The following is a 26,004-nucleotide window of genomic DNA, read 5'->3' on the forward strand; positions in this document are numbered from 1 at the left end:
TGAGCTAATGCTTCTAGCTTGGACTGGATCTCCTTCCTCATGTCTTGATGCCTTGAAGTTTCGGCATAGACTAGCTTTTATTTGTTTTAGCTTCTTAGAATACTCTTAGTTTAGTAATTTGATCATAGATGTTCTTGTGGTGATGACTTCCAGATTTTGGGGAAATAATAGATGTTGAATTTTAGAAGTTATTGAATTGTATTTTATTAATGAGTTTAAGTCTTCCGCATTGCTTTATGTTGATATTAAATTGAAATGTTAAGGTTTAGATTGATTGGTTCGCTCACATAGGAGGGTAAATGTGGGTGCCAGTCGCGGCTCGGTTTTGGGTCGTGACAAATAGAGGTATGGGTATTAAGTTTGTAAACAACGGGGTATGAATAACAACATAAGATAATGAAGGGTAAACCTAACTAGTAAACAGACATTGAGGGGTAACTTTCACCATTTCCCCATAAAATGTTTCAAAGCATACGCTTTTCGAAAATTTAAATCAATTATATCACAATTGAGCATTTCTTTAAAAAATTTATCACATTATCAAAATGTAGTGACAATAAAAGAAGCATTATTTGAGATTTGCAGTTGATATGTATATATGTAACTCTGTGTGTGAGAATGACGAGAAATTGGGAGGGGGATAGAGGCAAGCAAGAGTGTGTGTGAGAGACAAGCGAAATTGAGATAGGAAAGAGAAAGGCAAGCGAGAGAATGTGTGTGAGAAAAGAGACATTGAGAGAGGGAGGAGAGAAGTAAGCGAGAGAGAGTCTGACAAGCAAAATTGAGAGAGGGTGGAGAGAGGCAAGCGAGGGTGTGTGTGTGACAAGAAAAATTGAGAGAAGGGGGGGGGGGAAGAGGCAAGCGAGAGAGTGCAGAGAGTGGAGAGAGGCGGTTGCATTTGTATATCTGTTATATAATTAATTATTTATGTGTATGTTGATTTGTATTTGTATATGTATAATTGAGGAAAGAAGCGAGAGTGAGGAAGAGAGGAGAGAGGCGCACCTAATCAAAGTTAAAAATTAAGTTGTGTGTGTCTTAATTAATTTATATTATAACTATGTTCACTAATTAACTAATTACCCACACAATTTTTCCTAGACTAAATTACATTCGAATGAATTAAAAGAGAATTAAGTTAATAGATATTTAAGTCTTTTTGATTAATAAGCTATGTTAAGTCTTTTTGCTTAATTAATAAGCTATCGATCCAAGTAACAACAACAAATGCATTCTTCAACAAAATCAGACAGAATAAAAAAATTATCTATACTTTGAAGAATATTGAAGACAAAAAGTAGGCATTGATTCATTTGTGGAACGAAATGGAAACACTAGATATTTTCATAATTTAATGAAAGGAAGACGAATTAGACGAAAGATCAAAAGAATCAAAGACAAGAATGATAATTGGATACAAGATGAAGAACTTATGATAATAGAATCTATAAGACGGTACGACGATAAATTCTCTCAAGGAGTTTAAGGCACCAATCAATATACTTCCAGCATATACCTTGTATAATAATATAATGATTTATTCAACAAAATGCTTACTATTGAGAAGGTAAGTTAAGTAGTTTTTAAACTTAATTAAGCGTTAGTGGCTTAATGGATTTACATGTTTGTTTTATCATAAGAGTTTGGACATAGTGAGTTGGATATCTATAGATTTGTTTGTTGTTTCTTTTAAGGTCAGGCTCTCCTCAGATCATTTACTCATACTCATTTGTTTTTTTTTTTGAAAAAAAATACCTAGTTCAAACATATTCAGACCTAATACCTATGGGTCTAATTAATTTTATAAACAAAGTTATTTCTAGAGTCATAGGAGATTGGAGAAGATACTGCCTAAATTAATATCTTCTAACCAATCAGGATTTATGTAAGGTATAAAAATAAATAAAATGTATTTCCTACTCAAGAGATTGTCATGGACAATAGGAAAGGAGGAAGCCTGTTAAGGTTATTATAAAGGTAGACATGACAAAGACATATGACAAAGTATCTTGACATTACCTTATTACAGTGTTAGTCAAATTGGGCTTTTCATGTAATGTTACACACATGATATGAACGTTGATTGCTAATAATTGGTATTCCATTTTGTTTAGTGTTCGATTTTCTTTCTATTAGAGGGGTGAAACAAAACAATCCTTGTCAAGTCCCTCAAAATGAAATAAGGTATTTAGAGCCTCACATATGACTTAAAAGGTTAATAATATGTTCATAAAGTTTTTTAGAGCTTGTATAGTTGATTTGAAGTGGTTTTAAGGTCAAACATCCAAGACGTCCGGGAACTAGTCTTTTGCATGTTAGTGTGTCCTTGTATATTTACCTTGTTTTTATGTGTTGTTTGGAGTCAAACAGTGGTGGTGAGCCCAGTATCTCCGTAGACATGTTAAGGGTCAAAACGTTTGGGTACGACTCCCGAGGACCACTCTAAGGATCCTTGAGAAGGACCCAAACCTTGGACAAGGAAGCTGTCAAAGACAGCGTGCAACACCAAGATGTGGAGGCCCTCATGCATCGTGCGCTTGGCACTCATTCTGTCTGTGCCTCGCGCGCCTGACACAAGGCTCACTGCCTCAAAAATTTAGTAAGACAAATAAGGAGTTGTCTCCGCGACGCACAACCACTTCTCAGATTTGATCGCGTCTTTTAAAGTCAAGTATGACATGTCTAAAAGTCTAAATAAGTCTGGGGTGTTTTAGCAACTTTAGGAGTCGGTTATAAACTGTTTTTATGTCATATTTAACCCTTTCTCAAGTCAAAACCCCAATTTCCAATAAGAAATCAAAAATCGCAAAACCCTCCTCTCTTCCAAATTCTCTCAAACCTCCATTGGAGGTCAAACTCAACTCAAGCTAGAACATGAATTTTGAAGTGGTTTATTCTCCAAATGTGTGGGATTTTCTTCTATTAATGTATGGTAACCCTTGATCCTTAGTTAATCTTTTATCTAAGGAGTTATTTTAAAGGTTTTTCAACATAAATCGTAAGTCAAAAATCCTATCTTTCAATCTAACCATGAGTTCATTCTCAAATTAATTTTGAAAGCATTCTAATGAATTATGTCAAGATATGAATTATGATTATGCATTTGAATTACACTTATGGCTTCTAAATGGATTTTCTTGGTATATGTGGGGGTATGAGACTCCATGTGTACATTGCACAAGCAAACTTGTGAAGGGGTTATGAGAGTGATTCACCTATGATATGAATTAATAAGTTATGACTAAAATGAAATGAATGAGAGAGTTCTTATGTGACCATTAATGAAGTATGTTGGTCTTATGTCTAAGGTTAAATGCATGTGTGGTATGTTATTGAATGTGATGTGTCTAAGTCTAGGGTGACTTCTTAGGATCACTTGGTATGAGTAGTAGTATGGGATGCTACTTGTACATCGCACTAGTGAGATTGGGATGTTGTCTTAGGTGATGGTTCTTATGTGTAAATTATGCCTTAATAATGATTCTTAGATGTGATGAAATGTCTTTAAGTATTATTATGAGTGATATCCATGTATATATGAAGTATGTGAACTATATTGTGCTTAGTGTACCAATAATCATGAAGTTTTGCTATAAAGGCATGATACATGAATTATAACTAAACGTCCTCTTTAACTCATGTTTTTACATGGTTATCATACTTAGTGCATTCTTGTACTAATACCATTCTTCTTCATCTTTTTACACTAATTGTAAGTGGTGATGGCTAGAGGATTTGTCTCAAAGTGGTGAACTTGGATAGATGTTCCCCAAGTTCAAAGAAAGGGATCCTTCAGATTCAAGGATTTCCTCTGTCAAGTTCTTATTCAAAATTATGTAATGGTCTAGATTATGTTGTTAAGGTTCGTGTTTCTATTCTACTCTAAAGTTGTTGAGTCTAAGATGGCAAAGGAGACTTACTGTTTAGACTATGTACTTGTGATTTTATATAAATATGAAGTGATGTTTTAGCATATGATGTGCTATGAAAAGTTATAAATTTTTCGCTATTTTTAAGTATATGCGATGAATGAATGCTAAGAGGTCGACAATGCTGGTAACTTCTAGAGGGTGCTTTTACAATCCTTTGTCCTCAACTTTGTTTATTTTATTTTCGTAGATGCTTTTAAGAGTTTTAAATTTATTGTTTGAACAATTAGTCCTTTGTGAGATATAAATTGCTCAAAAGAAGACAAACACACATTAATAATCTGTCTTATACTGTTATTTTCACTTCAACAAAAGGAAGAGTCTCTTCAGCAAATAATTAAAAATGAGACTTTTACATAGTCTTCGAAGTGGGAGAAATCTGATGGATAATTTTCCAATCAAATATTGGATTGTCCAATCTTTCAAAATAGATTTTGAATGAGCATTTTGTTCACATCGTGCAATGCAGTAGAAGTTTTTTTCCATAGGTATAGAAGTTAAATACAATCACCTTTAGAAGTTGAATATTACTCAATCTAGACAAACAACAAATTCCAGGATTAAGGTTCAATACATTCAACAATAGAAATTGCTTTGAACAGTTGATTAAGTTTGTTCTTGTCAGTTTTGAAATCACTAAAATGCAAAATAATAAGCTTGTGGATTCATATGATATTAATTAGTTTTTTACGAACAAGTAACAATCGAGTATAAAGAAATTTTCTGGCTTAAATGAAGTGATTGCTTACCTAAATGGAGAAAAGCTAACCTTTAATGTCGGCGAGGATCACTTGATTTCATCTGAAGGTTATATAACACTTTGGCCCACTTCTTTGTATAGTTTGTTCATTTTAATAAAATATCCTAATAGGTCTTTTCTTGATATATATGTATGTATAGTTCATCAGTATTTTATTAAAAGATCTACTAATTGTTTAGGCTATTTTTTATTATAAAATTTTTATTTAAACAACGGTTAACTATAACCAACAATTATATGTTCATTTCACCTTAGTAGAGAAATAACCACAAATACCTTTGAATCTTTCTTGAAATCGTTTTGAAGAGTTGATTAGGTTTTCTCTCGTCATAGATCACAATTCTGTAGCATTTGATGAGAGTTTTGAAATCACTAAAATTGAAATAGATTTAAAAAATCAACTCAATCTTGCATTGAAAAAAGAAGTCAAGTTAGATCAAGATAACTACTAAAGTTTCATATTAGAAAAGTTTACGAAGATTTACCTTATCGCGTCGATTTGCTTTGCTCGATCAACATTGAACTTTCACCTTTAGCTTTCTAGGCAGAACAAGAATCTTCTGGGTTCATATGATATTTATTAGTTTTTGACTAACAAGCAATAATCGAGGATAAGGGAATTTTCTGACTTAAATTGAGTAATTGCTTACCTAAATGGAAAAAGCCTTACCTTTAATATCGGCGAGGATTACTTGATTCAATTGATGATTGTTTGTGTTTCCTCTCTAGGCTATATAAAACGGGTCCCATTTTATTTAAATTTTTCGCCATGACTGTGCTAAAAGGTTGTAACTTTCATTAATGGTCGTGTGATTTCTGAAAGGTTGCAACCTTTCGGAACCTATTCTTCTTGCCTATAAATATAACTCATTCTTCAGAATATTTCCTAACGAATTTTTTGATCTTCTTCTTTTTCTGCACACATTTTTCTTCGTGTACTTTCCTGCTGTGGATTGGTTCGCTGACAGTAAAGTTTTTGATATCTACATTCTGCTGATTAAGATCATTTTACTCTGGGAGGTTATATTCCAAATCAAACATCGAATATTAGAGGGGAATAATTTTCTTAAGGGGACACTGTGAGTTCAGTGGACTTGATCTTTTTCCGATTTAATAGGTTTTTTCAGATTCTGGTACGTTTTTACAGATTTTAGTTTTTCATGAACTAAATTTCTATTCATCTCTCTTACTGGTTCTATAAATTTCAGCTACTTTGTGTTTCTAAACAATTTATTAGAATCAGTATTTTCTGGTTTTATAACACAAATTTGCAACAACACTTTGGGTCATTTCTTTGTATAGTTTGTTCAATATATAAAATGTCCTAATAGTTGTTTTGTTTTATATATATATATTTATAGACGCACGCACGTATCCAAGCACGTCCGCGCGCATGCACGCATAAATATATGTTGTTCGTTACTTTTAATTTGATCGGTTTTTTATAAAATATCTACTAATGGTGGTATAATTCTTGTATTAAGCACATTTCATTGTAAAATTTTTATCTAAACAAAGGTTAATTAGAACCAACAATTATATGTTCCTTCAGCTAAGTAGAGAAATAAGCACAAATACCTTTGAAGATTTGATTAGGTTTTTTCTCGTCATGCATCTCAATTCTATAGCGTCTGATGAGAGTTTTGAAATAAGTAAAATTAAAATCGATAAAAAAAAATCAGCTCAATCATGCATTGAAAAAAGAAGTCAAGTTAGATCTAGATAACTATATAAGCTTCATATTAGAGAAGTGTATAAGTTTACGAAGATTTACCTTATCGCGTTGATTTGCTTTGCCCGATCAACATTGAACTTTCACCTTCAAATTGAGATTGCTAAGCTAAATGGAGAAAGCCTTACCTTTAGTGTTGATGAGGATCACTTATTAATTATCTAAGGGAGGTCCAATAAAATCATTTTATCCGTATAGATTTCTATTTAATGTCATATATAAAGAGTAGAGAAAGAAGACACATGGTAAAAGAATACATTTAAATTTTCATGATTCAAAGTATACCCTGGGCACAACATGACCTATAAAATCTTAAAATTCCTATACAAGCCACTTGGATATATCATACAAGATAATAGAAATAAAGATATCAAAGAAATAATCTTATATCATAAAAGAGTTTGACAAAAGCAAAAGTCTAACATACGTGTCCGAATAAGCCATCTATTATATCAAAAGAAGTGATTGAGACGTAACCCATATATTACATACAAAGTTTGAAAACTGAAATAAAAAAAGTAATGAAAGTGTCTATGTCCTCGGAATATGATGACTCACTAATCTTCAAGTGGCAAATGGATCAACTAGCCACGAGTGTGAGAAGTAGGAGCTCGGACCCTACATTAGTAAAACAATGTATACACAAGTATGTATTAGTACATAGAATGTTCATAGAATGACAACAACTCAAAAAAGTTATAAAATCATGCTAAAAGGACTCTACATGACATGTAATAGCTAAGCTAAATCATAAGATAATAGGTTAGAAAATATAATTCATAACTCATAATCATAGTCAATGCAAGCAAAACATCTTCAATACACTTGTGATATACTTTCATAAAGTAACCTCAGCTCATTATTATGGGAAGTTTGTTATGTACCAACATAAACCATGTGAATTGTAACATGAAATCGAGTGTCTTCACACGGTGAAAAGGGATATCCTTACTTGCCAAGGTAAAAACAATGAATCTGAGCTAAAGTGTATCCACTACCTAATGTCTTATTGAGACATTCATTCTATCGTGACACATAGTTTATGGAAAATGGATAATCGTCGGCTCGTCGTTTTTCCACCTTGTGTTAAGTAAATTTCCACGGAGTATTCATCAATCATAGTCACATTATCATTCATGGAAAGGTCCAATTAAGCAACCAATTCAAGCTAGAGTTCATTTAGAATAGCTTATACCTTCATTCAATTTAGATGAGAAAATCTTTCAAACTTTATAAATCTTTTATGTGAGATCTTTTTTACAATCATGTTTTTGTTGTATATGAGAAACCCTTACACGACAAATATTGATACTTTACTCTCAAAGCATCCTCCAATTACTTACATCAAATTCATAAAAACATGCCTATCTTCAAAAAAATTTCTTTCATAGTTTATTAGTTTCATCATGTGTTCATAGTCTAAAAATCACGGACTATGCTTGTGTAATATGAATTCTACTTAAAATCATGTAATTACTTCAATTCATGCATAAGAATATAGAAAATAATCAATTAATAATAATTAAAAAGAACCCACGAAGATTGAATAAAATCCTAACTTTAAATTGAAAAGGCATAATACATATATTGGACCCTAAATTTGGCTTCAAAGTTTAACTTTGACCTCCAACTTTCATAATGCACAAATAGGCACCTTAACTATCCAACTTTTAAATAAATAAACAGATGAGTCCGACATGACACAGTACACGTAGGACACCACGTAGGACAAAAAACGACATGTTGAATGACATGTAGGACATTTGTGTCTATTTGTTCAACTTTATACAAGTTTAAGTGTCTATTTGTGTACATTCAAAGTTGAAGGGTATAAATGTGATTTAAAGTCAAGTTAAATGGCACATTCATATATTATGCCAATTGAAAATCTAATTTGTGAAATTTGAGATTTTAGGAATCCTATGGAGGAAGGACTTCATATTGACTCCTAACATACTTTAGTGATGAATCTCCACAATCTATAGTGAACTGTAGTTCTTGAAGTGAAACTCTAGCTTCTTCTTCTTTAGCTATTGAGAGGATATTAGGGGTAATCTCAAAGGGAATTTAATTAGGTGAATGATTTACAATTGGTAATTTTAGGACTTAATTCACTTATATAGGCCATGGAATAGTGTTTAAAACGAGGTTGTTTAGGTACCAAACAATTTGGAGAAAGACTAAAATAACCTTAACTTAAAAACTGACGAAGTCACCTAAAAAAGATAAGATGGTCCGTACAAGACCTTACTAGCAGTATAAGGAACCGCCTAGGAGAGACCTCCTTCTTGTCAGCCCTTAAATGGTTGGGCTTGGACTCCAAAATGGTCTGTCCACCTCTATACTGGTTGTTTAGGGAACAGTCCAGGCGATGTTGGGTCCTGACAGCTCTAAATGGCCAATCCACTTGCCTTAAACAACCAATAGTGCCCTAAACGGACCATTTAGGTTCTTGTGAAGGGTCTTTGTCCTGTTTTAGGCTTGTAGACTTGTTCGTTAGCTCACTTTTACCTTTTTGAAGCTTGAGGTGTACTATATCTCTCCCTTGGAGCATTCGTCCATGAATGAAAACTTAACTAGCATGAAAAGCGTAACAGAGAGACTAATAATCTAACAAAAATAAAACTTCATCTAAATGCACATAACTAAGGAGGAACATCCATATTCAAAATGTATTTCATAAGTCATACATGCAACTTATATTCAAATGCATATATTCATGAAGCAATTAATTGAGCTAAATCATATCTTCAAAAAATTAGACTTTTCTTAAGCATGCATGAGGAAACATGAGAATGAATAAGACAAATGAAATCAAAAGAATGAGTCATGATCTTAAAAATGTATTACTTATGAAAAAAGAGTCTTTCTCAAATAATGCCATGAAGATTATTTATAGGGAGTCAAACAATAGTTACATGATTTGTATTTATTAGCAAAGCAGACATATATTTATCGGAGATGACAAAGGAGAAACCTTCAAAATTAGTTTTTTTTATTGACTATGAAGTTAAATAAGACCTCATGAAAGCCTTAAAAGGGTGCAAAAATTAACAAAACTATAAAGAACATGGAAATACTCTACCTGCTTGATTAGTATAATTTTTTTTTCAAAAAAAATTAAACTAACTCGATTTACTCACTTTTTCTTCTCTCAAAAACAACAGAAAATAAAAAATCATCTAAATTCGATCGTTTAGATATTTCGTGATATTTTAAATATAATTGATTGAATCATACGAATTTTACTTAAAAATAATAATAATAAAAAGTCATCGCACTTGATCAATCTTGTTCAAAATTATGATGAAACTTTTCAAATAACTGATCGATGAATTGATTAAAATTATGTTTTAATTTCTAAAAAGTTGATTTAGCTCTATCAACTTTTACTTTTTCGATCTTTAGCTCAATTAAGTTTTTCCTATCATTTCAAAAAAGCGAATCAATTTTTACAATTTTTTTAATAATCACTATTAATTTTAAATTTATTATATTAATTGAATTAAAAGTGCTCCACTTTAATAATTATATCGGTAGAGAATCAAAATAATTTACTTACAAATAGAGCCGTCAATATGGGCTAGGACCGTTGGGCCGGCCTAGCCTAACTCGGATTTAGTAGGGCTGAGCGAAGATTTTTGGAGCCCATTTAAGAAAAGAGCTTTTTAGCCTAGCCTGAATAAGTCTGTTGATTTGAAGGGCTTGAGAAATATCAGTAGGGCCGGTCCGTGGGTTAATAAAATTTAATTAAAAAATATAATATAATATTAAATTTAAAATTAAAGAGAGTCCAAAATCAAAACAATTAGGTTAATATTTCTATTTAGATATTTATACTTTTACTTGAAAAAACTTAATAATTTTTTTTTGTTTTCTGAAAATGGTAACTTAACTTAATAAATATTTTATAAAAATAATTTTATTTATGTATTTGATTAACAAGTAGTAACATTAACATCATGAATATTGTTTTGTCGATATTTATGATAACATTTTTAAATTATAATTTATAATTTAAATTAATAATTAAATTATATATATATATATATATATATAATTTTTTAAAAAGTGGACTGGCCCGACAAGCCTGTGCCTCCACATACTTGTGGGTTGAGCCGACCATTTTCCGACCCACATAAAAAATAGGCTAGTCTAACCTGACCTATAAAATACCAAAGCCTATACGAATTAACCTGAATGGAGTGGACTAGACTATATTAACAACTCTGCTTACAAATAACTTGAAAATCATGACTAAAAAAAAGTGTAGAATCAATGAAAGAAAATTTAACATAACATTAACATATGTCAGTTATAGTGAAGCTATTTTAGTTTTAATCATATATCTAAAATTTAATATGGACCGCGCAAATCAAAGAGTATTTTGGATAAGAAACACTGAAAAAGCGTAAGTAGAAGAAGAGAGCAGCTCCTCCATCAATGGGTACCCAAGCAAAACTAGTTCTAGAATCTCCTTTCTTCAACGTCTCTCCTAATATTGTTAGCACTTTTGATAGCAATTCCAAGTTCAGTCATCGCTCATCCTTAAGGTTTCAGGCAATGACCACTCGACGACGATTTTCATTATCAACAACAGCAGCAGCAGCAACAACAACTCCGCCAGTACCACCACCCATTCAGGTTCCTCTTTTTTTCTTTTTCCTCATCTCAAATTCTCGCCTTAAATCGATTTATTGCTAAAAATAATCAGGATGAGCAAAGAAAGCCGCCGGATCTTCAATCACTTATGACAAGGTTCTGGAAGGTTGCTGTACCGTATTGGTCCTCTGATGATAAAGTTCAGGCGAGATTGCAGTTAGCTGCGGTTTTTGCCCTTACTTTAGGAACCACTGGTATTAGTGTTGGCTTCAGTTTCCTCGGCCGTGACTTTTATAATGCACTTGCCAGTACGATCTCTTTCCCGATTTTTTTTTGTTGTTTTCGTTTTAGAATTTGTTGTACTAATTATTCCATTGATCTAATTTTGCGAAGACAAAGACCAAGAACAATTCACCAAACAACTGTTATACTATCTTGCTGGTTTTGCTGGTGGTATCCCGGTGAGATCATTGCTCCATATTTTTTAGGTATAGCTCCTTGTAGTCTTTTGCAACCTAGTTTGGATACTTGGTATTCTATTTCATAGTCAACGGCACAGTGGTGATAGTACAGATTAGAAGGGTATCATGCCTTCAGTAAAAAGTATACTTTGAAACATTCTCTAGAAGGAGCACTACCTTTTATCACTATATACATATGCATGTGTACTAAACGGGATGAGGTCTTGTGATTTCCAAGTTTCTTTTTGTAGTACATTTTCTAGTTTTTGAGCTTTATGTATTTTGCAGTTTTTTGTGTTGAGAGATTATGCACGAGAGAAGTTATCTTTAAGGTGGAGATCTTGGATGACAAGCTATTACATGGAACGGTATCTGAAGAATAAGACATTTTACAAAATTCAGTCACAGTCTACCATCGATAATCCAGATCAGCGGATTGTTGACGATTTAAGTTCCTTTACAGGAACAGCTCTCTCATTTTCATTGACACTCTTCAATGCTGCTATAGACTTAATATCTTTCAGCAATATTTTATTCGGTATCTACCCACCACTTTTTGGTGTGCTTCTTGCATATTCACTTGGTGGAACAGCTCTCAGCGTCTTCCTTGGAAAGGTGCTTTTTCTGCTTTCATATTTCTGTTGAACCTCAAAGTAATACATCATTTAGAGAACTTCTAAGTTGCAAGACTTCTTTCGGAATTCGACAAATGATGGGAATTGTGGTTAATTCAGGGATTGGTGAGTCTCAACTTTTTGCAAGAGAAGAAAGAAGCAGATTTCCGCTATGGTCTTGTGCGCGTTCGAGAAAATGCTGAATCAATTGCATTTTATGGAGGGGAAGAGAATGAGATGCAACTACTGTTAACTCGTTTCAGAAGTGCTTTTGAAAACCTTAATGTACGGAGGCCTTAACAGTTAGTTTGGTGCTACACCTCTCTCAGTTTTTGCCTGCATTGAAGCATATCATGTCACATTTGTGATTCAATATATTAATTCTGTTGCAAAAAATTGTTTTATGTCACACACTGAATAATGCTTGTCTGAGGACCAATATTATTATTAGGTGAAGAAGTTGTAAGTTCTTTTCTTTTTCATCTCAGTTTGTCTAAACTTATATAATCTTGTTGGGAGCAAGTTCCATTTTGTTTAACATGAAAAAATTGAGAGTACGTCCATATTTGTAAAAGTTGAGACTCTTCGCAGTCGATCCCCACCAAGGATTTATCAATTATTAATACATCTATCCTGTTGATTTTAACATTATCACATCTATCAACTGTGCTTCACTCCCGAACTAATTGGGAGTTGTATGAATCCTCTGTAATGTTTCTTCTCTATCTGGGCACACGGATGCTTCCAAGTTTTTCTTCAGCAAAAGGATGCATTCTGATTTCTTGTCACCATATTGACCCTTTAATTGCCTTGTGTTTTTGCCAGCAAGGATTTTTTTTCTATGTAGATCACATTTTCAAGGGTAGTTTAAAATCTTTTAAAGATGCGCTGTGATGCAGGCAAAAAAGTGATCTATTTGAGTTGTGTCTTTATATGATATTTGCAATCTCATCATCCCTAATTAACCAGAAGCAAAAAAACTAACTCCATATACCTTATATTAGTATTCCCTTTGAATGTTTTTGACTTTCTTTCATGCATGTTGATGCCTTTTGAAAATGTTTAGTGCTTTATGTTATTTAATTTTATATTTGTTTTCTTAGTGAATTTTAAAATTGATTCTCTTGCTTTTGATAATTTGGCAGCAATTGTTGATATCTTCTAGAAATCTGGATTTCTTCACCAGTGGCTACCGCTATCTTATTCAAATTCTTCCTGCCGCAGTTGTTGCACCTATGTACTTCTCTGGAAAAATCGAGTTTGGGGTTATTAATCAATCCGTGTCCGCTTTTAATCATATTCTTGGTGATTTCTCTCTCATTGTCTATCAGTTTCAGGCTTTAAGTGCCTTTTCAGCCGTCATTGACCGACTAGGTATGTTATTTCTGGATGGTGCATTCTTCTCCAAGTACATTGAAAAGGTTTACTGAATATACTGATATTAAATGTAATCCCTTAGAGGAGCATCTGCCGATCCATTTTGTTGGAGGGAGGGAATATACGTGAATATCTGGCAATGTGAAGGATCTTGACTTTTTCTTGGCTGATATGACGTGAATTTTTTTGATTACACTGGGTTTACATTCTTCATAGTTTATTTTGCTGTGTTGATTGTCGGACCAACCCAATTAGCATCTCAAGTGCCTAATGTTACCAGTTTTTTCTGTTAGTGCCAAAAGGGACTGTAATAGACCTAGACTCTGACCTTTGGAATTGCCAAAATTTGTATTAGGCTTTACATAGATGTCGGATAACATGGGATAGGTTACTTGAGAAACTTGACCTTCTCATAAGAAAGGTCTTCCCTTACTTTCTTGTCACCCACAGAAATTTTTACATCCTACATGAGACTGTGGAAATGTAACATTTTCTTGGTCTACTCTAACTACCCTTGGGTTGGGTGAGTCACATGATTCATGACAATTTGATATGGGTTGAAATGAGACAGGCAAAATGGAAGGATGGATATTGATGATTCATATAGTTGATCCCAACTTCTTTTTCTGGGATTGAGGTGCTCTTTTTTTTCTGGTTGATGAGGCTTTAGCGTGTCCCAGCTGTGTAGAACCAAAACAGTTGGGGTTATAAGTGTTAAAAGCTAGTTGGATGTAGATTTGAATCAATGCGTTTTATGTTTTTGCAAACCCTGCTTGGGCAAGGACTCACGATACTATATCCATTTTATATTATGAACTTCTTATTTTCCCACGACAATTCCCTAGTTGTCTTTTGATCTGTACTTGTTTTTTTTTTCACAAGTAAGATATGTTATTCCACCGAAGTAGGACAATTTCCCTAGTTGTTTTTTGATCTGTACTTGTGCTTTTTTCTTTTCACAAGTAAGATATGTTATTCCACCGAAGTAGCACCAAGAAGGTTCTAAGTACTGATGATGCAAAAGCTCAATGTCCCTTTATAAATGAAGGGAAAGGGATTGTGATAGAGCGGTAACTTCATATACATCTATCTTTTTTCACCATAAACCTGAAAGAATAGGTGCTTGTTCTATGTGTGTGCATATGGACATCTTTACCTTCAAAATATCTTTGATTTCTCTCTAGCCTACCCAAAATGCTAGCTGCAATTCTATCTCAATGTTTCTTTTCTGCTCGATTTGTCTTGTTTTCTCAGGCATTTCTGTTTTTTTTTTTGTTTTTTTTGAGAAAAAGGGTAACTTTGTATTCACACAAAAAGTTCATCATCCAAAATTTGATGAATAGGAAACTTACATCCCAGAGCGTGGTGAGCACCACCCCCGTTTGTGTACTTTTACAAGTTCCCTTTAAAATCAACTAAATCTACTGTCCTCCCTACCAACTCTTGTTTACACCAAAAAATAGAAGGCTTATACACTTCATCTTTATCTTCTGTATGTTGATTTTCTGATCTTCAAAACACCTATCATTCCTTTCTCTCTCAGAATCCACCATATACAAGCTGGTATTCTCTTCCACCAATCTTCTTTTTCTTTTGCCTACTCCTGAACAGTGATTCATCAACTCCAAGGTTGTCTTGGGCATGAATCAGCTAACTCCTAGTGGCTAATATGCGCAAGAAACGGTTCCATAGGCTTGTGTCAGTATCGCAATGGAGAAACAAATGACTGTTGACTTCTGCTTTCTGTTCACACATAAAACATTTGGAACAAATCTGCCATCCTCTTTTTTGTAGTGCTTCATGGGTGAGGCCAGCTTTCCTGCATACTGGCCAAATAAAACAAGTCCTTACGGTTTACTTTTGGCGTTCCACATTGCTTTCCAATGCTCTGTTTCTCTGTCTGTTGCTATCTGTTCAGAATTGAGGTCCCAGTAGCAAGACTTGACTGTGAACTGGGCTTTGCTGTGTAGTTTCCAGAGTGGTCATTAATTCTTTTTTCTTGTGTTTGTCTTAAGTGATAAAGTAATCTTTGTAGCCCAAAGTTCTTTTCTAGTCCATTTTGTCTTGTTTTCTCTAACATTTCTGTTATTAATTTTTTTTTTGTTATTAAGTGATGAAGTAATCGTAGACGTTAAAGATACCAAACAGTCCCTTTTTTTAAATATCCATTGCGATTTGATGATTGATTTCTTCTCAAATGTGATATTTCAATTAAGAACACATCAATGTATTCAAGTTTGAATTTATGTTCTATTGTTTTGTAACAACAACATATAATCTTATTGAAGCCATTTATTTCTGCCTTTTTATTATTGTATCTAGGGGAAAGACTCAAATATACCATTGAACTTTGAGAAAAGGCTTATCTATGCATTTCGTTTAAAGTTGGGCTCATTTATGCCACTGCCGTTCAACTAAGGGCATATTCATCTCATTATTTTCTAACGGGCCGGTTTTATGGTTTTAAACCATTTTCCCATGTGGGCTCTTATTAGAGGTTCACGCCGCCAAAATTAATGGAGGCACTGTTGGTACTGCCACGGATTCAGAAAAATGGATTCACTGGAGATGCACTCATTGGCGCCACTACATGGACAGAGTTTGAGGCTAAATCATGGAATGCAGATGTAATCTTCTGTAGAATTGAAGATGATGAGGAGTTTTACTCTCCAAGAGAATCTTAGATGGCAGAGAAAGTTTGATTGGAACTGGATCGGCGTCAGTAGGGCTTTTGCTTCCATTGAGGTGAAGAGTTTTGGTGGGTTGAGCTCATCTTCTTCATACTCGTCTTCCAGTTCCACGTCGGGCTCACCAGTTAGGTCTTTATCGCTGAGCATTTCTCTGCTGGTGAGTTTAAGTCCAAAAAATTCACAGTCGAAGTCATTGGATCTACTTGTTGTTCATACTGCTCCGCCACCTCAGAATCCTTATCCTCCGTCTCTTCCACTAGCAGGTTTTGTGCCGATATTGGTCATCAACGGGGAATCTGATTCAATATCTCTGCCTAGTTCATCATCTCTGAAGAGATACTCAAGCAGAAGTATTGATAGGGCATAATTAATATTGGCTGGTTTAATTTTGGTGACGTGAACCTCTGATAAGAGGCCACATCGAAAAAATGATTTTGCAAAATCATCAAACCGGAGCGTTAAAAAATAATGGCATGAATGGTCACTTTGTTGAACGACTGTGGCATAGGTGAGCCCAACTTTTAACGGATAGCATGGATGAGCCTTTTCTTAAAGTTCAATAGCATATTTGAGCCTTTTCCCTAATATCTGCACAACTAGGTTAAGGTACAGAAAATTGATAGCGTTGCCAGCTTGCTTTTGAGCTAAAGCAGAAAGTGGATGCCTTCAATTCTGGGAATGCAAAAATGATGACATTAACGATGTTAGTAATGTGGCTAAATGCTTTTAATTAGCAATTTCGGACTATTTGGTGGGGAAGTCTTATATTAAGAATCGAGAACTAGTGCTGAGGAAAATGCCTAGTAAATCAAACTTTATGCTTGAATCCAAGAAGAAATATTGAATCATTACTGGGATTGCACATATCATGGTTATGATATACTATGAAGGTAATATGGGAATACGAAACTAAAATGTTTGAATAAAAGAAGCTAAGCTCGTACGGTCTTCAGTAGTTAATATATATAAGCTATAATTGCTTGCACTATAAGATTCTTGAGAGAGGATGTTAAATGCAATCTCCTCTCTTGTCATATTATGTTATAAGTTCTATGACTTTTCAATCGTTTCTTACCTGAAATTTTATTTTCTTCAACTTTGTTTCTTCTTTTAGTTTCCCAGTTTTGCTATTTCCATCTAACATGACCCACTGCCCTAAAGCAGTAATAAGCATTCAGCAAACCATTTTGACACCTTTAAAAATGTGCAGGTGAATTTGATGATGTTTTGGATAGCAACAGCAAAAAAGGTGATCAAGACTCCAACGAAAAGATCCAGCTTAACTTTTGCTTAATAAGTTCTTCCAATGGGCTACACTCGAATGGATCTATGCCTCTTTCCAATCGTGTAAAATTACTTCATGTTGAACACTTGACTGTACAGACACCAAGTGAAGCAACTCTAATTAAGGACTTGTCTTTTGAGATTTTTGAGAAGGATCACTTGCTGGTGAGTTCTGACATGTCCACTTTCAGCTTTTATGTCATTTGTTGCTTTATTAGGGAAAGGAAAAAATTGTACTGTTAATGGCAATTAATATATTAAGAGGAGGGGAGGCCTAGGGTGATGCATATTTACACATCACAGGCAGAATGCAAGTCCTGAAGCATGGCATATAAGGTCAACAAATTTGTTTGTTAATATTCCATCCTGTCTTTAAAGCAATAGTCTACGACTCTGCGACTTGCTTAAGGCAATGAGTGATCCTTTGCTATTTTTTGTTCTACCATTAAGAGAAGAATTGTATTCATCTGCACCTAAAAGGAATTTGGTAAGCAAAAGATTATTTGAAGAAAATTATAGATACAATGATCGATTTAACCATCTAGACATATGATGTGCACATAATACTATTCAAAGTCTCCAACTTCTTATTTAACAATATAATGTATGAACAATACAATATATTATACATGGGGGAAGTTAAAAAAATTGTTTTATGGGAAAGAAGTGGACAATCTATGGTATTAAGCGTGAATAGGCGTTCTTGGGGTGTATTAAGCAAATAGCTCAAGGTGTAAAACGTGCATGGAACAAATACTCCAGTTTTAGAGGTGTTTCTCCCTTTGACAGACGGGGTGTTTATCAGCTTCCTTGCCCCTAGATGAATACCAATCTCCCTTTCAAATGTTTCTGCTAATGGTTCTTTTCATAGGTTACAGGACCAAGTGGAAGTGGTAAAACTTCATTGCTGAGAGTGGTAGCTGGTCTTTGGAGTTTCGGGAATGGAGCAATTACAGTTTATGTCCGACCCAGAGGAGACCTGGAAATGCTGCACTCTCCAGATGTAGTTTCTCATCAAGTGGCTTCAACTAATGAGACCATAGGGGATTCCGCAGGACGTAGAAGTTCCGAAGGTGTAATTTTTCTTCCTCAAAAACCATATATGGTTTTGGGAACCCTTCGACAACAGTTGTTGTATCCTACATGGACCGAAGATTCAGATAACTTGTCAGATGATGCTAAACAAACTGGTATGACATCTCATGATCCATAGCTTGCCATCATTTTCTTATGCCATTGTTACGCCTTATAGGTTCTCAGTCTCATTACAGGTTGTCATTCCTCATATGGCTCATCTCAGTTGGCACTTGCTGCTTAGTTATTCTTTGATTCACTTCTTTTGGCTCTTATTCAATGTGAACTGCTTTATATCCGATTCCTAAATATACTTGCATGTAGATTTCTATGTGGTGCCCCCAAGTCGTTTTACCTATTGGAAGAATACTATTTAAAGATTCTATCTGGTGAAATTTTTCCAACTGACAATATACAGATTCTTTGCCATTCTTGATGCGTGCACGGGATGCAAGGTGTGTGAATGATAGATCAAAGAAGCCTACATCAGAGGATCTACTACAAGTTCTCAATGATGTATCCCTTGGACACTTGTTATCTCGTTTTGACGGCCTAGATTCAACACATGAGTGGTCGAGCGTTCTATCCCTTGGCGAGCAACAGCGCCTTGCCTTTGGCCGCTTATTGCTTTCAAAACCAACTTTGGCTCTGTTGGATGAGTCTACTAGTGCTCTTGATGAAGCCAATGAGGTAATTCAATGATTTGCAGATGCTATTTTGTTTGCTGTCCTATTTTGTAGTTCATTTAGTCATGTGGATTGTATTCATTCAGACTTCAGATTAGTACACTTCACTTTTCTGGGGTATAGGTCTCTGTCCATACAGGCTGGAATCATATACAAATAAATCTTGCTAGTCACTAGTCATACAGGCTTAATAAGTCACAAAGTTTAAAGTACCTCATTCCAACGTTCTAAAAAGGGAAGTTGGGAACTCGTGAGCTTTCCTTGGTGTGAGGCAAGCTTGAAGTGCCCGAGTCCCTAGACAACTATGGGAAGTAAAAGTTTAATTGGGCTAATGCTAGCATAGGCCGGACATTTGCCTTGTTTGTATTTTATATATTTGCTATTTTCAAATTTAGTTTTATTTCTTAATATATAAAAAAAAAGGTTGTGGGCTTTTGCTCCGTGCTCAAGGCTTATGTTCCGCTCCATGATAGGTAAACACTCCACCTCCTCTTGTCCTTTGAAATGCTGCTAGGTCTGTTAAGCTTCAAATTTTTCTATCTGAAGCACTGTTAGGTCAAGATGCACTTCAATTGTAGTCAAGATTTGAAAATCATTTGATCTTCTGCAGTAACATATGAAACCTCAAATTTTACCATATGAACATTTGTTGCTATCTCTCCTCTCAAAACGTTGAACTTTGTTTCGACAATCAAATGGCATATCCAATTCTTCACTCCATTTATTATTTCTTTTTCCCTTGTGTTTGCTTCTAAATAACCGGAGATGATAGAAAAACCTTTGTTGTACTTTGTCTCTGCAGGCACGTCTATATCAGCTAATCCAAGCTGCAGGAATCACGTATATAAGTATTGGCCACCGTAGAACCCTCTACAAATACCATAAAAAGGTCTTACACGTATCTACTGCTGATAGTACAAGTACCCAGCAGAATTGGAGCTTTAAGGACGTAGAGGAGGACCCAATATACAATTTTTCGAAGCAGTAATCATGCAAATAATTTTTTCCTTTAGTACATGATACTAATGCTTGGATGCTAATAGGATTCCACTCTGCTCATGAGGAAGTTTCCCAGAATTTCGTCTTGACTATGCTGTTACTGTATGGTCAATGTGGACTGGACTGGACATGGAAATTATTAGTGAATGCAGCACAACTTTTGAGAAGTACTTGATGAATGTGTCTCAAAATGTCATTTCAACTTTTTCATACAATTAAGAAATGTATGAAATCATATGATAACAATTTTCTGTTTTCTATATAGTTTGTGTTCTATATGTATGTAATTATATTGATATCTGGTTAAAAGGACAGGTAGATCTAATAGAAAACAAATCTAACAGTGTGATATAATAATCAATGAAAAGGAGAACCATGACTGGTTAAATGTAGTAACTTTTGAAGGAGATTGAGAATTCTTCTAGCCAAAAAGAATGAAAGGATATGATATTCTTATTGAAAAACGACCTCTAAATCAATGGATGGTTTCCCCGTGGTGGCATGTTGTTTTGTGGATAACTGAAGGGATCCCCGAATGGGTTGGAAGATCCCATATACCACGTTTGTTGAGAATATTGGCCTTGATATTGATTATGTACCATCAACATATTTTGTTGTGGTCGCTGCTGCTGCTGCATCATGTATTGTTGTTGCATCATTTGGTATTGTTGTTGTTGCTGCGCCATCATTTGTACGCTTGTTGGAGGGGCTATGTGGTTTGACATTGCAAAAGGGTCATTGTGATTGGCTGAACTCTGTCCAGGTATTTCATATCCATACCCATATCCTGCACTATACCCTGCTTGTTGCAGCTGTATTTGCCTTCTAGATGCATCATCTTGATACAAGCTGTCAAGTAATAGCTTGTCGAATCCCCCAGCCTGATAAAAAAACCATGGTAAAGTAACGATGAAATCAATGCTCATAGTTCTGGAAGTTTATGAATGAATAGGACATACCAATTCTTTATCTGGTGTGATTTGGCTTCTATTGTTACTTGGTTCTGTAACAAGAGCCAATTCCCATCCTGATGATTTTCCGCTTTCACCTACTTGATTATTTGTTGATAGATTTCCTTTGCCTGCATAATATCTCAAATACATCAACTGTTAAAATAGAATCACCCTCTTGCTTTACACAAGTTGTGTGTATTACCAGGTGGAACGATTGCTAGAGCCAATGCATTGCTTTCCTCTAATTCTGCAACTCTTGGATCCACTTCATTCAAGCCCTGTCCACAGAGATGAAAAATATTCTGATCAAGACTATTATTACACACGAAAGAAGGAGACACGAGCCATGAACAAAGATTTCGTCTGTCCCCCGTGAATTCGAAATGCATACCAGCAAATCAACAGGTTCTTCTGTTGATATCAGTGTTGGTATTTCTTCCTTTTTAGGTACTGTTTCCTCTTGTTCTTCAGTATTTTTTACTTCACTAATTTTAGCATCTGGAACTTTGTTTTCACTTGCCTCGGCAACAATTTCTTCAGGCTTTTCAGGTTTCTGCTTGGTTTCTCGATACTCCTGCAGGTCACAAAGGCAAACACTATAACCAAATCGATGAAGCTAAGTTCTCACCAGCCTGTTATATGTGACCGCATTGTATAACTACGTTCTCACCAGCCTTTTATTTGGCATTGAATCCGTTTGAGGTGCTTCTCTAATGTATTCCTCCATCGTTACCAGAAACGATGCAGGAGGCTGCAAGTTAAAGATCAAGAATGAAGAGAGATTAAACGAAACGTAATTCATGAAGATTGTACATTATCCAAAAGGGTGAGGAAAAAAGACCTGTTTCAATGTAGGAAACTGAAAGGTACGCGCTACATCCAAGCCTCTGCAGAAGTCATAAAAATGAGCGAGATGTTCAGCCTACATTAAGTGGAGAAAAAAAAAGAGAAGAAACTTAGATATGTTAATACCATATCTGTAAAAAGTAAGAACATCCAAAAGAAATGAATTTTATCAACCTGTTGTCCAGCTCTTTTGTATATACTGAGAGCTTTTATCGCATCAGACTTTGACATCTCAAAAAACTGCAGGACCATGAAGTAGCAAGTTAAGTTCAAAAACAGCAATGGTTAATGAGCTGGAGATATCAAAGACACGAGAGGAGCATCATACATAGTCGACAAGATTGATTATCCCATCGTTGATTGCACAATAGATCTTGAAACTTTCCTTCAACACCTACAAAAAGAACAATTAGAGTAAGTTTCCGACATGGTCCATTTCTTGAGCTGGTAAAAGTAGTATTTCTATACCAAAGCCAAGGCATACTGAATGAGAAAGTTATAACAAGCTCCTCCTTCAGGCTGCGAAATTCACCAGAGAAAACGATGATAGTCAGAGAACTGGTATAGCAATGAGCTTATCGCGGCTAAAACAGCAAAGGTTGTTACTACCTGGCAACCAGTTAAGCGATAAAGAAGCTGTTGTAATGCTGGGAGCTGCTCTAGAAGTTCTTCGCCATTCAAAATCCTAGTTCTACAATGAACCTGATGTGAAACTCAGGTTATCTACATTGTTTACATTATGTATCTTACATGAAAATATGCAGATGACTAACAAAATGCACCTTGCTTATTCCAACTGAAGGTTTGGTTGATCTTTCTGCAACAATATCATTTTTCATTGTCCTAAAACACTCTAGTCTTTCCTCCAGAAAGAGTGCATATGTACGTACCCAAGCTGAGCAATCCCAACCTGTGTTTAAAACACAATACAATTGCAATACTAAGGTATCTGAAATGAGGCCTTTAACTTGGCCTCAGCTGGAATCTATGCCCTTCAACTTTGGTTATGTACAAATAGACATTTAAACTTGTATAAAGTTGAACAAATAGACACATGAGTGTTACATGACATAAACATGTAGGACACTATATAGGATGTAAATTGTCATATAGAACGTGGGTACAAATAGACACTTAAACTCGTATAAAGTTGAACAAGTAGACATGTGAGTCTTACATGACATAAACATGTAGGACACTTTATAGGATGTGAATTGTCATATAGAACGTGTGTCTACTTGTTCAACTCTGTACAAGTTTAAGTTTCTACTCACGCACACCAGGATTGTCCGAGGACATAGATATTAGACGAGGTCAAGTATATCAACTTTTCACCCTACTTATAACCATGAAAATATGATACACGATAAGATTACCAAGATGACTTGAATCATCTTTGAAGTTTGATAGTTGAAAAATCTGCCCTCTTTGAGAGCATCGCAATAGTTCCTCTTTGAATGAAGGATCACCTTCTCGCAACACCCTATGAATAACAATCAATGTCTTTACGACAACCTGTGAAAAATATTGTATGAAAATGAGATTAGATATAGAGACAACATGATCAATGAGGATATTCATGAACTCGATCTCATATTGCTTGGGATCGAGGCATAGTTATTATTGTTTACGATTCAATAAATAATACTAGTTAGTAAATTAGCTAAGAGAACTTACAATCCAATTTCGTGTCTTTGACAATCGTTTAGAAAGTGCATGAATACAATAGGCAACATCTGCTCTTGGGCATGTAATTGATGTTGCCACAATAATTCCTGAAATGTTAAGAAATAACCATATTTTTGTTATCTCATGTAAACCAAAAATGATTAAGATGTCCTTGATAGGAGAAAGAGACATTAATATTATTGGCAATGCCTCAAAGATTCAATAAAAAAAACTGTGAATTACATGAGAATTTTCCTGAAAATTAGTATGAATATTTGCAGGAACACTTATTTTTCTGTAAATTTTTATACTAATTTCTAGGAAAATCCCTATGTAATTCACATGTATCTGATAGTGACTAATAGGCAAACAAAATTACAAATGAAACCTCATTTTGGATGTATATATAGATGATCACAAATATATAAATTTGGCAAATTTAAAGAGTATAAACAAGAGATCTTGAATAATATACTCACTTGCAATATGTCTTTCTTTTGGAGGGCTCTCGACATGATTGGTTGCTTTGACAATTGCAATATCTAAATCCTTCAATTAAAAACAAGAAATTAAAAGATCATTCATCTAGAAATACACATTGATTTAGCTTAGCTTTAATTTTTCTTTTTTAACGTGCATTCTGAAAACAAAATATTTTTTTATGTATATATTACAAACCTTGAATTCACTTTTGACCTTGGCTAAGCCAACCTTTGTTGAATCTTTAAGCTTGCCATATGCTTTTCTAATTTTCTCCATTCAAAATGATTAATTTTTTTTTTTCTATTTTGGAAATTCAAAATCACTTTTTGGATCAAAAGAGATATAGAGATAAAAAAGAGAAAGGAGGAGATTTGTTTATTCTAATTCTAATTATTATTTTTTCTCTTGAAAATCACATATTGCATGACATATACTTTCTCCCTTTAAAACTGATTCTTATGCAAGGTTATATGCATGGTTTGTGTTTTCAATAATGAAGTTGCATGAAAGGAGGGTTGAAAAATGAAAATCGTTTGGTGAATATTGAGTATCATCTCATCGAGTGCATTTTGGTCTTTTTTCTTTTATAAAATTTACTTATGTACAATTAATTCATTTTATCAATATATTATTTATTAAAAATTATTTGTGAACATGCTTATTCATTTCATTTTTTACTTTTTCAATAAGCACCACTTTCAATGGTTGAACAAGGTGACAACAAAGAAGAAGTATACATTATCATCAATTATTTGATCAATTTCAAGGTGTCACAATCTTTATAAGATCAACTTGAGATTCAAGTATCACCAGTTTGAAGATGATTTTCATAAGACAACTTATAAAATCCGATATGAACATTATGAGGTTTTTTTTAGGGGGTATTCATGATTCTTTAGTCATTTTATTTTAAATTATTTTTTTATGTCACATTCTTTCTAAGTGAATTTTTTATTATTTTGCTGCTATATATCACTGTTCACCTTTACACAAACTAGTGATTCAATAAAGCTTTCCATAGGTTTGAATGACTCAATTTCTACGCCACCATCCAAACAAAATATAATTTTCAACAAGGTTCAACCAGTAACGTATGCAGAATTTTGTGTAAATGGCGTCGACATTTAAAATAAAAAACATAACAATATTATATTAATAAAAATTACTTAAGACGTATTAATAAACATAAATAAGTAAACTACTGCAACTTTTAACGAAACGTTTTCATATCAATAAGAGTTCAGGTTATTTTAAAAAAAGGTATTAAACACCTTTCGAGGTTCACAAATATAGGCCGCAGCCAAATCTTACAAATTATACGGGGGTTTAAACGTAACAAATAAGGTCAGCACTCAGTATTTGTTTGTAACTAATGAAGTAAAAACTAGGCGATATGAAATTGAATTTTATTGCAAATAAGCAATAAGCCAAAGTCTAATTTGAAATTTTACAAATCTAAGTGAAAAGATAATGATTAGACAAGTAAACCAATCTTTCCGAAGGACTTAGTTGGTTTGGAGAGCGGTTATTCACATGAATGATCCGAAATTGATTCCTCCTCAATGCCTTTTTAGTCGAGTCTGTCGCAGAGTTTGCCTAGTGCGGTTTACATCCCCATGTGATTTGCATGCTCACCCCCGAAGGGTAGAAATTGTAACAGCTCCGAGTTATCACTTACCCCAGCTGAGACTAAGATGTATCGAAGGTATGCAAAAATCATATAAAATTAATAAAAACTACCCCCAAATACTTATAGATAACAATATTAAAAAGGTAAAAAAAAAATGGATTGAACTAAAACTAAATTTATCATATTCGGATCCGTGTCTAATTTATCAACGGAAGA

At 34.2% G+C, this 26,004-nt stretch overlaps 3 protein-coding genes and 1 long non-coding RNA gene across 8 annotated transcripts in view; 2 read left to right on the top strand and 2 right to left on the bottom strand.

Moving 5' to 3' along the window:
• The window catches only part of LOC107007541 (zinc finger CCCH domain-containing protein 37), a 20,584-nt gene extending 15,553 nt beyond the window's left edge, over positions 1-5,031 (bottom strand). Inside the window, exon 1 of the mRNA XM_027913644.1 lies at positions 4,966-5,031. The gene's annotated coding sequence lies outside the window, so the exon portion shown is untranslated. The remainder of the gene's footprint in view (positions 1-4,965) is intronic.
• A 5,739-nt stretch (positions 5,032-10,770) lies between these two features.
• LOC107007107 (ABC transporter D family member 2, chloroplastic) lies at positions 10,771-20,561 on the top strand. 2 transcript variants are annotated; one of them, XM_015205581.2, is made up of 10 exons: positions 10,772-11,065; positions 11,136-11,331; positions 11,417-11,484; positions 11,773-12,099; positions 12,219-12,383; positions 13,244-13,472; positions 17,376-17,614; positions 18,321-18,639; positions 18,942-19,213; positions 20,012-20,561. In XM_015205581.2, the coding sequence occupies exons 1-10, from the start codon at positions 10,865-10,867 to the stop codon at positions 20,195-20,197; spliced, it is 2,202 nt and encodes a 733-aa protein (XP_015061067.1). In that variant the 5' UTR covers positions 10,772-10,864; the 3' UTR covers positions 20,198-20,561. The 2 variants fall into 2 exon arrangements, with proteins under 2 accessions (XP_027769381.1, XP_015061067.1); XM_027913580.1 differs by lacking the exons at positions 18,942-19,213; positions 20,012-20,561 and adding an exon at positions 18,721-18,925 and having other exon boundaries at positions 10,771-11,065.
• On the bottom strand, positions 20,531-24,759 carry LOC107007108 (putative clathrin assembly protein At5g57200). Its single transcript, XM_015205582.2, has 15 exons — positions 24,354-24,759; positions 24,155-24,224; positions 23,685-23,782; positions 23,384-23,522; positions 22,790-22,917; positions 22,617-22,709; positions 22,476-22,526; positions 22,336-22,401; positions 22,182-22,247; positions 22,003-22,083; positions 21,832-21,912; positions 21,553-21,735; positions 21,364-21,439; positions 21,168-21,289; positions 20,531-21,089 (listed from the first exon to the last, which is right to left on the bottom strand). Exons 1-15 carry the CDS (start codon positions 24,432-24,434, stop codon positions 20,679-20,681), a joined length of 1,746 nt encoding a protein of 581 aa, XP_015061068.1. The 5' UTR covers positions 24,435-24,759; the 3' UTR covers positions 20,531-20,678.
• Positions 20,836-23,096, top strand: LOC107007109. 4 transcript variants are annotated; one of them, XR_001455008.2, is made up of 6 exons: positions 20,836-20,971; positions 21,367-21,608; positions 21,702-22,147; positions 22,254-22,421; positions 22,526-22,725; positions 22,810-23,096. It is a non-coding gene; the product is annotated as an uncharacterized LOC107007109 (long non-coding RNA). The 4 variants fall into 4 exon arrangements; XR_001455010.2 differs by having other exon boundaries at positions 21,702-21,813; positions 21,898-22,147; positions 22,526-23,060; XR_001455007.2 differs by having other exon boundaries at positions 22,526-23,060.
• Positions 24,760-26,004: the final 1,245 nt, after the last annotated feature.

The sequence above is a fragment of the Solanum pennellii genome, chromosome 12, assembly GCF_001406875.1.
Source record: "Solanum pennellii chromosome 12, SPENNV200".
NCBI classification, from domain to species: Eukaryota; Viridiplantae; Streptophyta; class Magnoliopsida; order Solanales; family Solanaceae; genus Solanum; species Solanum pennellii.

Coding starts and splice junctions, on each gene's coding strand:
- LOC107007107 (XM_015205581.2), top strand. CDS start 10,865: ATGGGTACCCAAGCAAAACTAGTTCTAGAATCTCCTTTCTTCAACGTC. Junction 11,066..11,135: donor CAGTACCACCACCCATTCAG/GTTCCTCTTTTT, acceptor AAAAATAATCAG/GATGAGCAAAGAAAGCCGCC. Junction 12,100..12,218: donor TCAGCGTCTTCCTTGGAAAG/GTGCTTTTTCTG, acceptor TGGTTAATTCAG/GGATTGGTGAGTCTCAACTT.
- LOC107007108 (XM_015205582.2), bottom strand. CDS start 24,434: ATGGAGAAAATTAGAAAAGCATATGGCAAGCTTAAAGATTCAACAAAG. Junction 22,918..23,383: donor AGATGATTCAAGTCATCTTG/GTAATCTTATCG, acceptor TTTTAAACACAG/GTTGGGATTGCTCAGCTTGG. Junction 21,913..22,002: donor AGTTTCCTACATTGAAACAG/GTCTTTTTTCCT, acceptor TTTAACTTGCAG/CCTCCTGCATCGTTTCTGGT.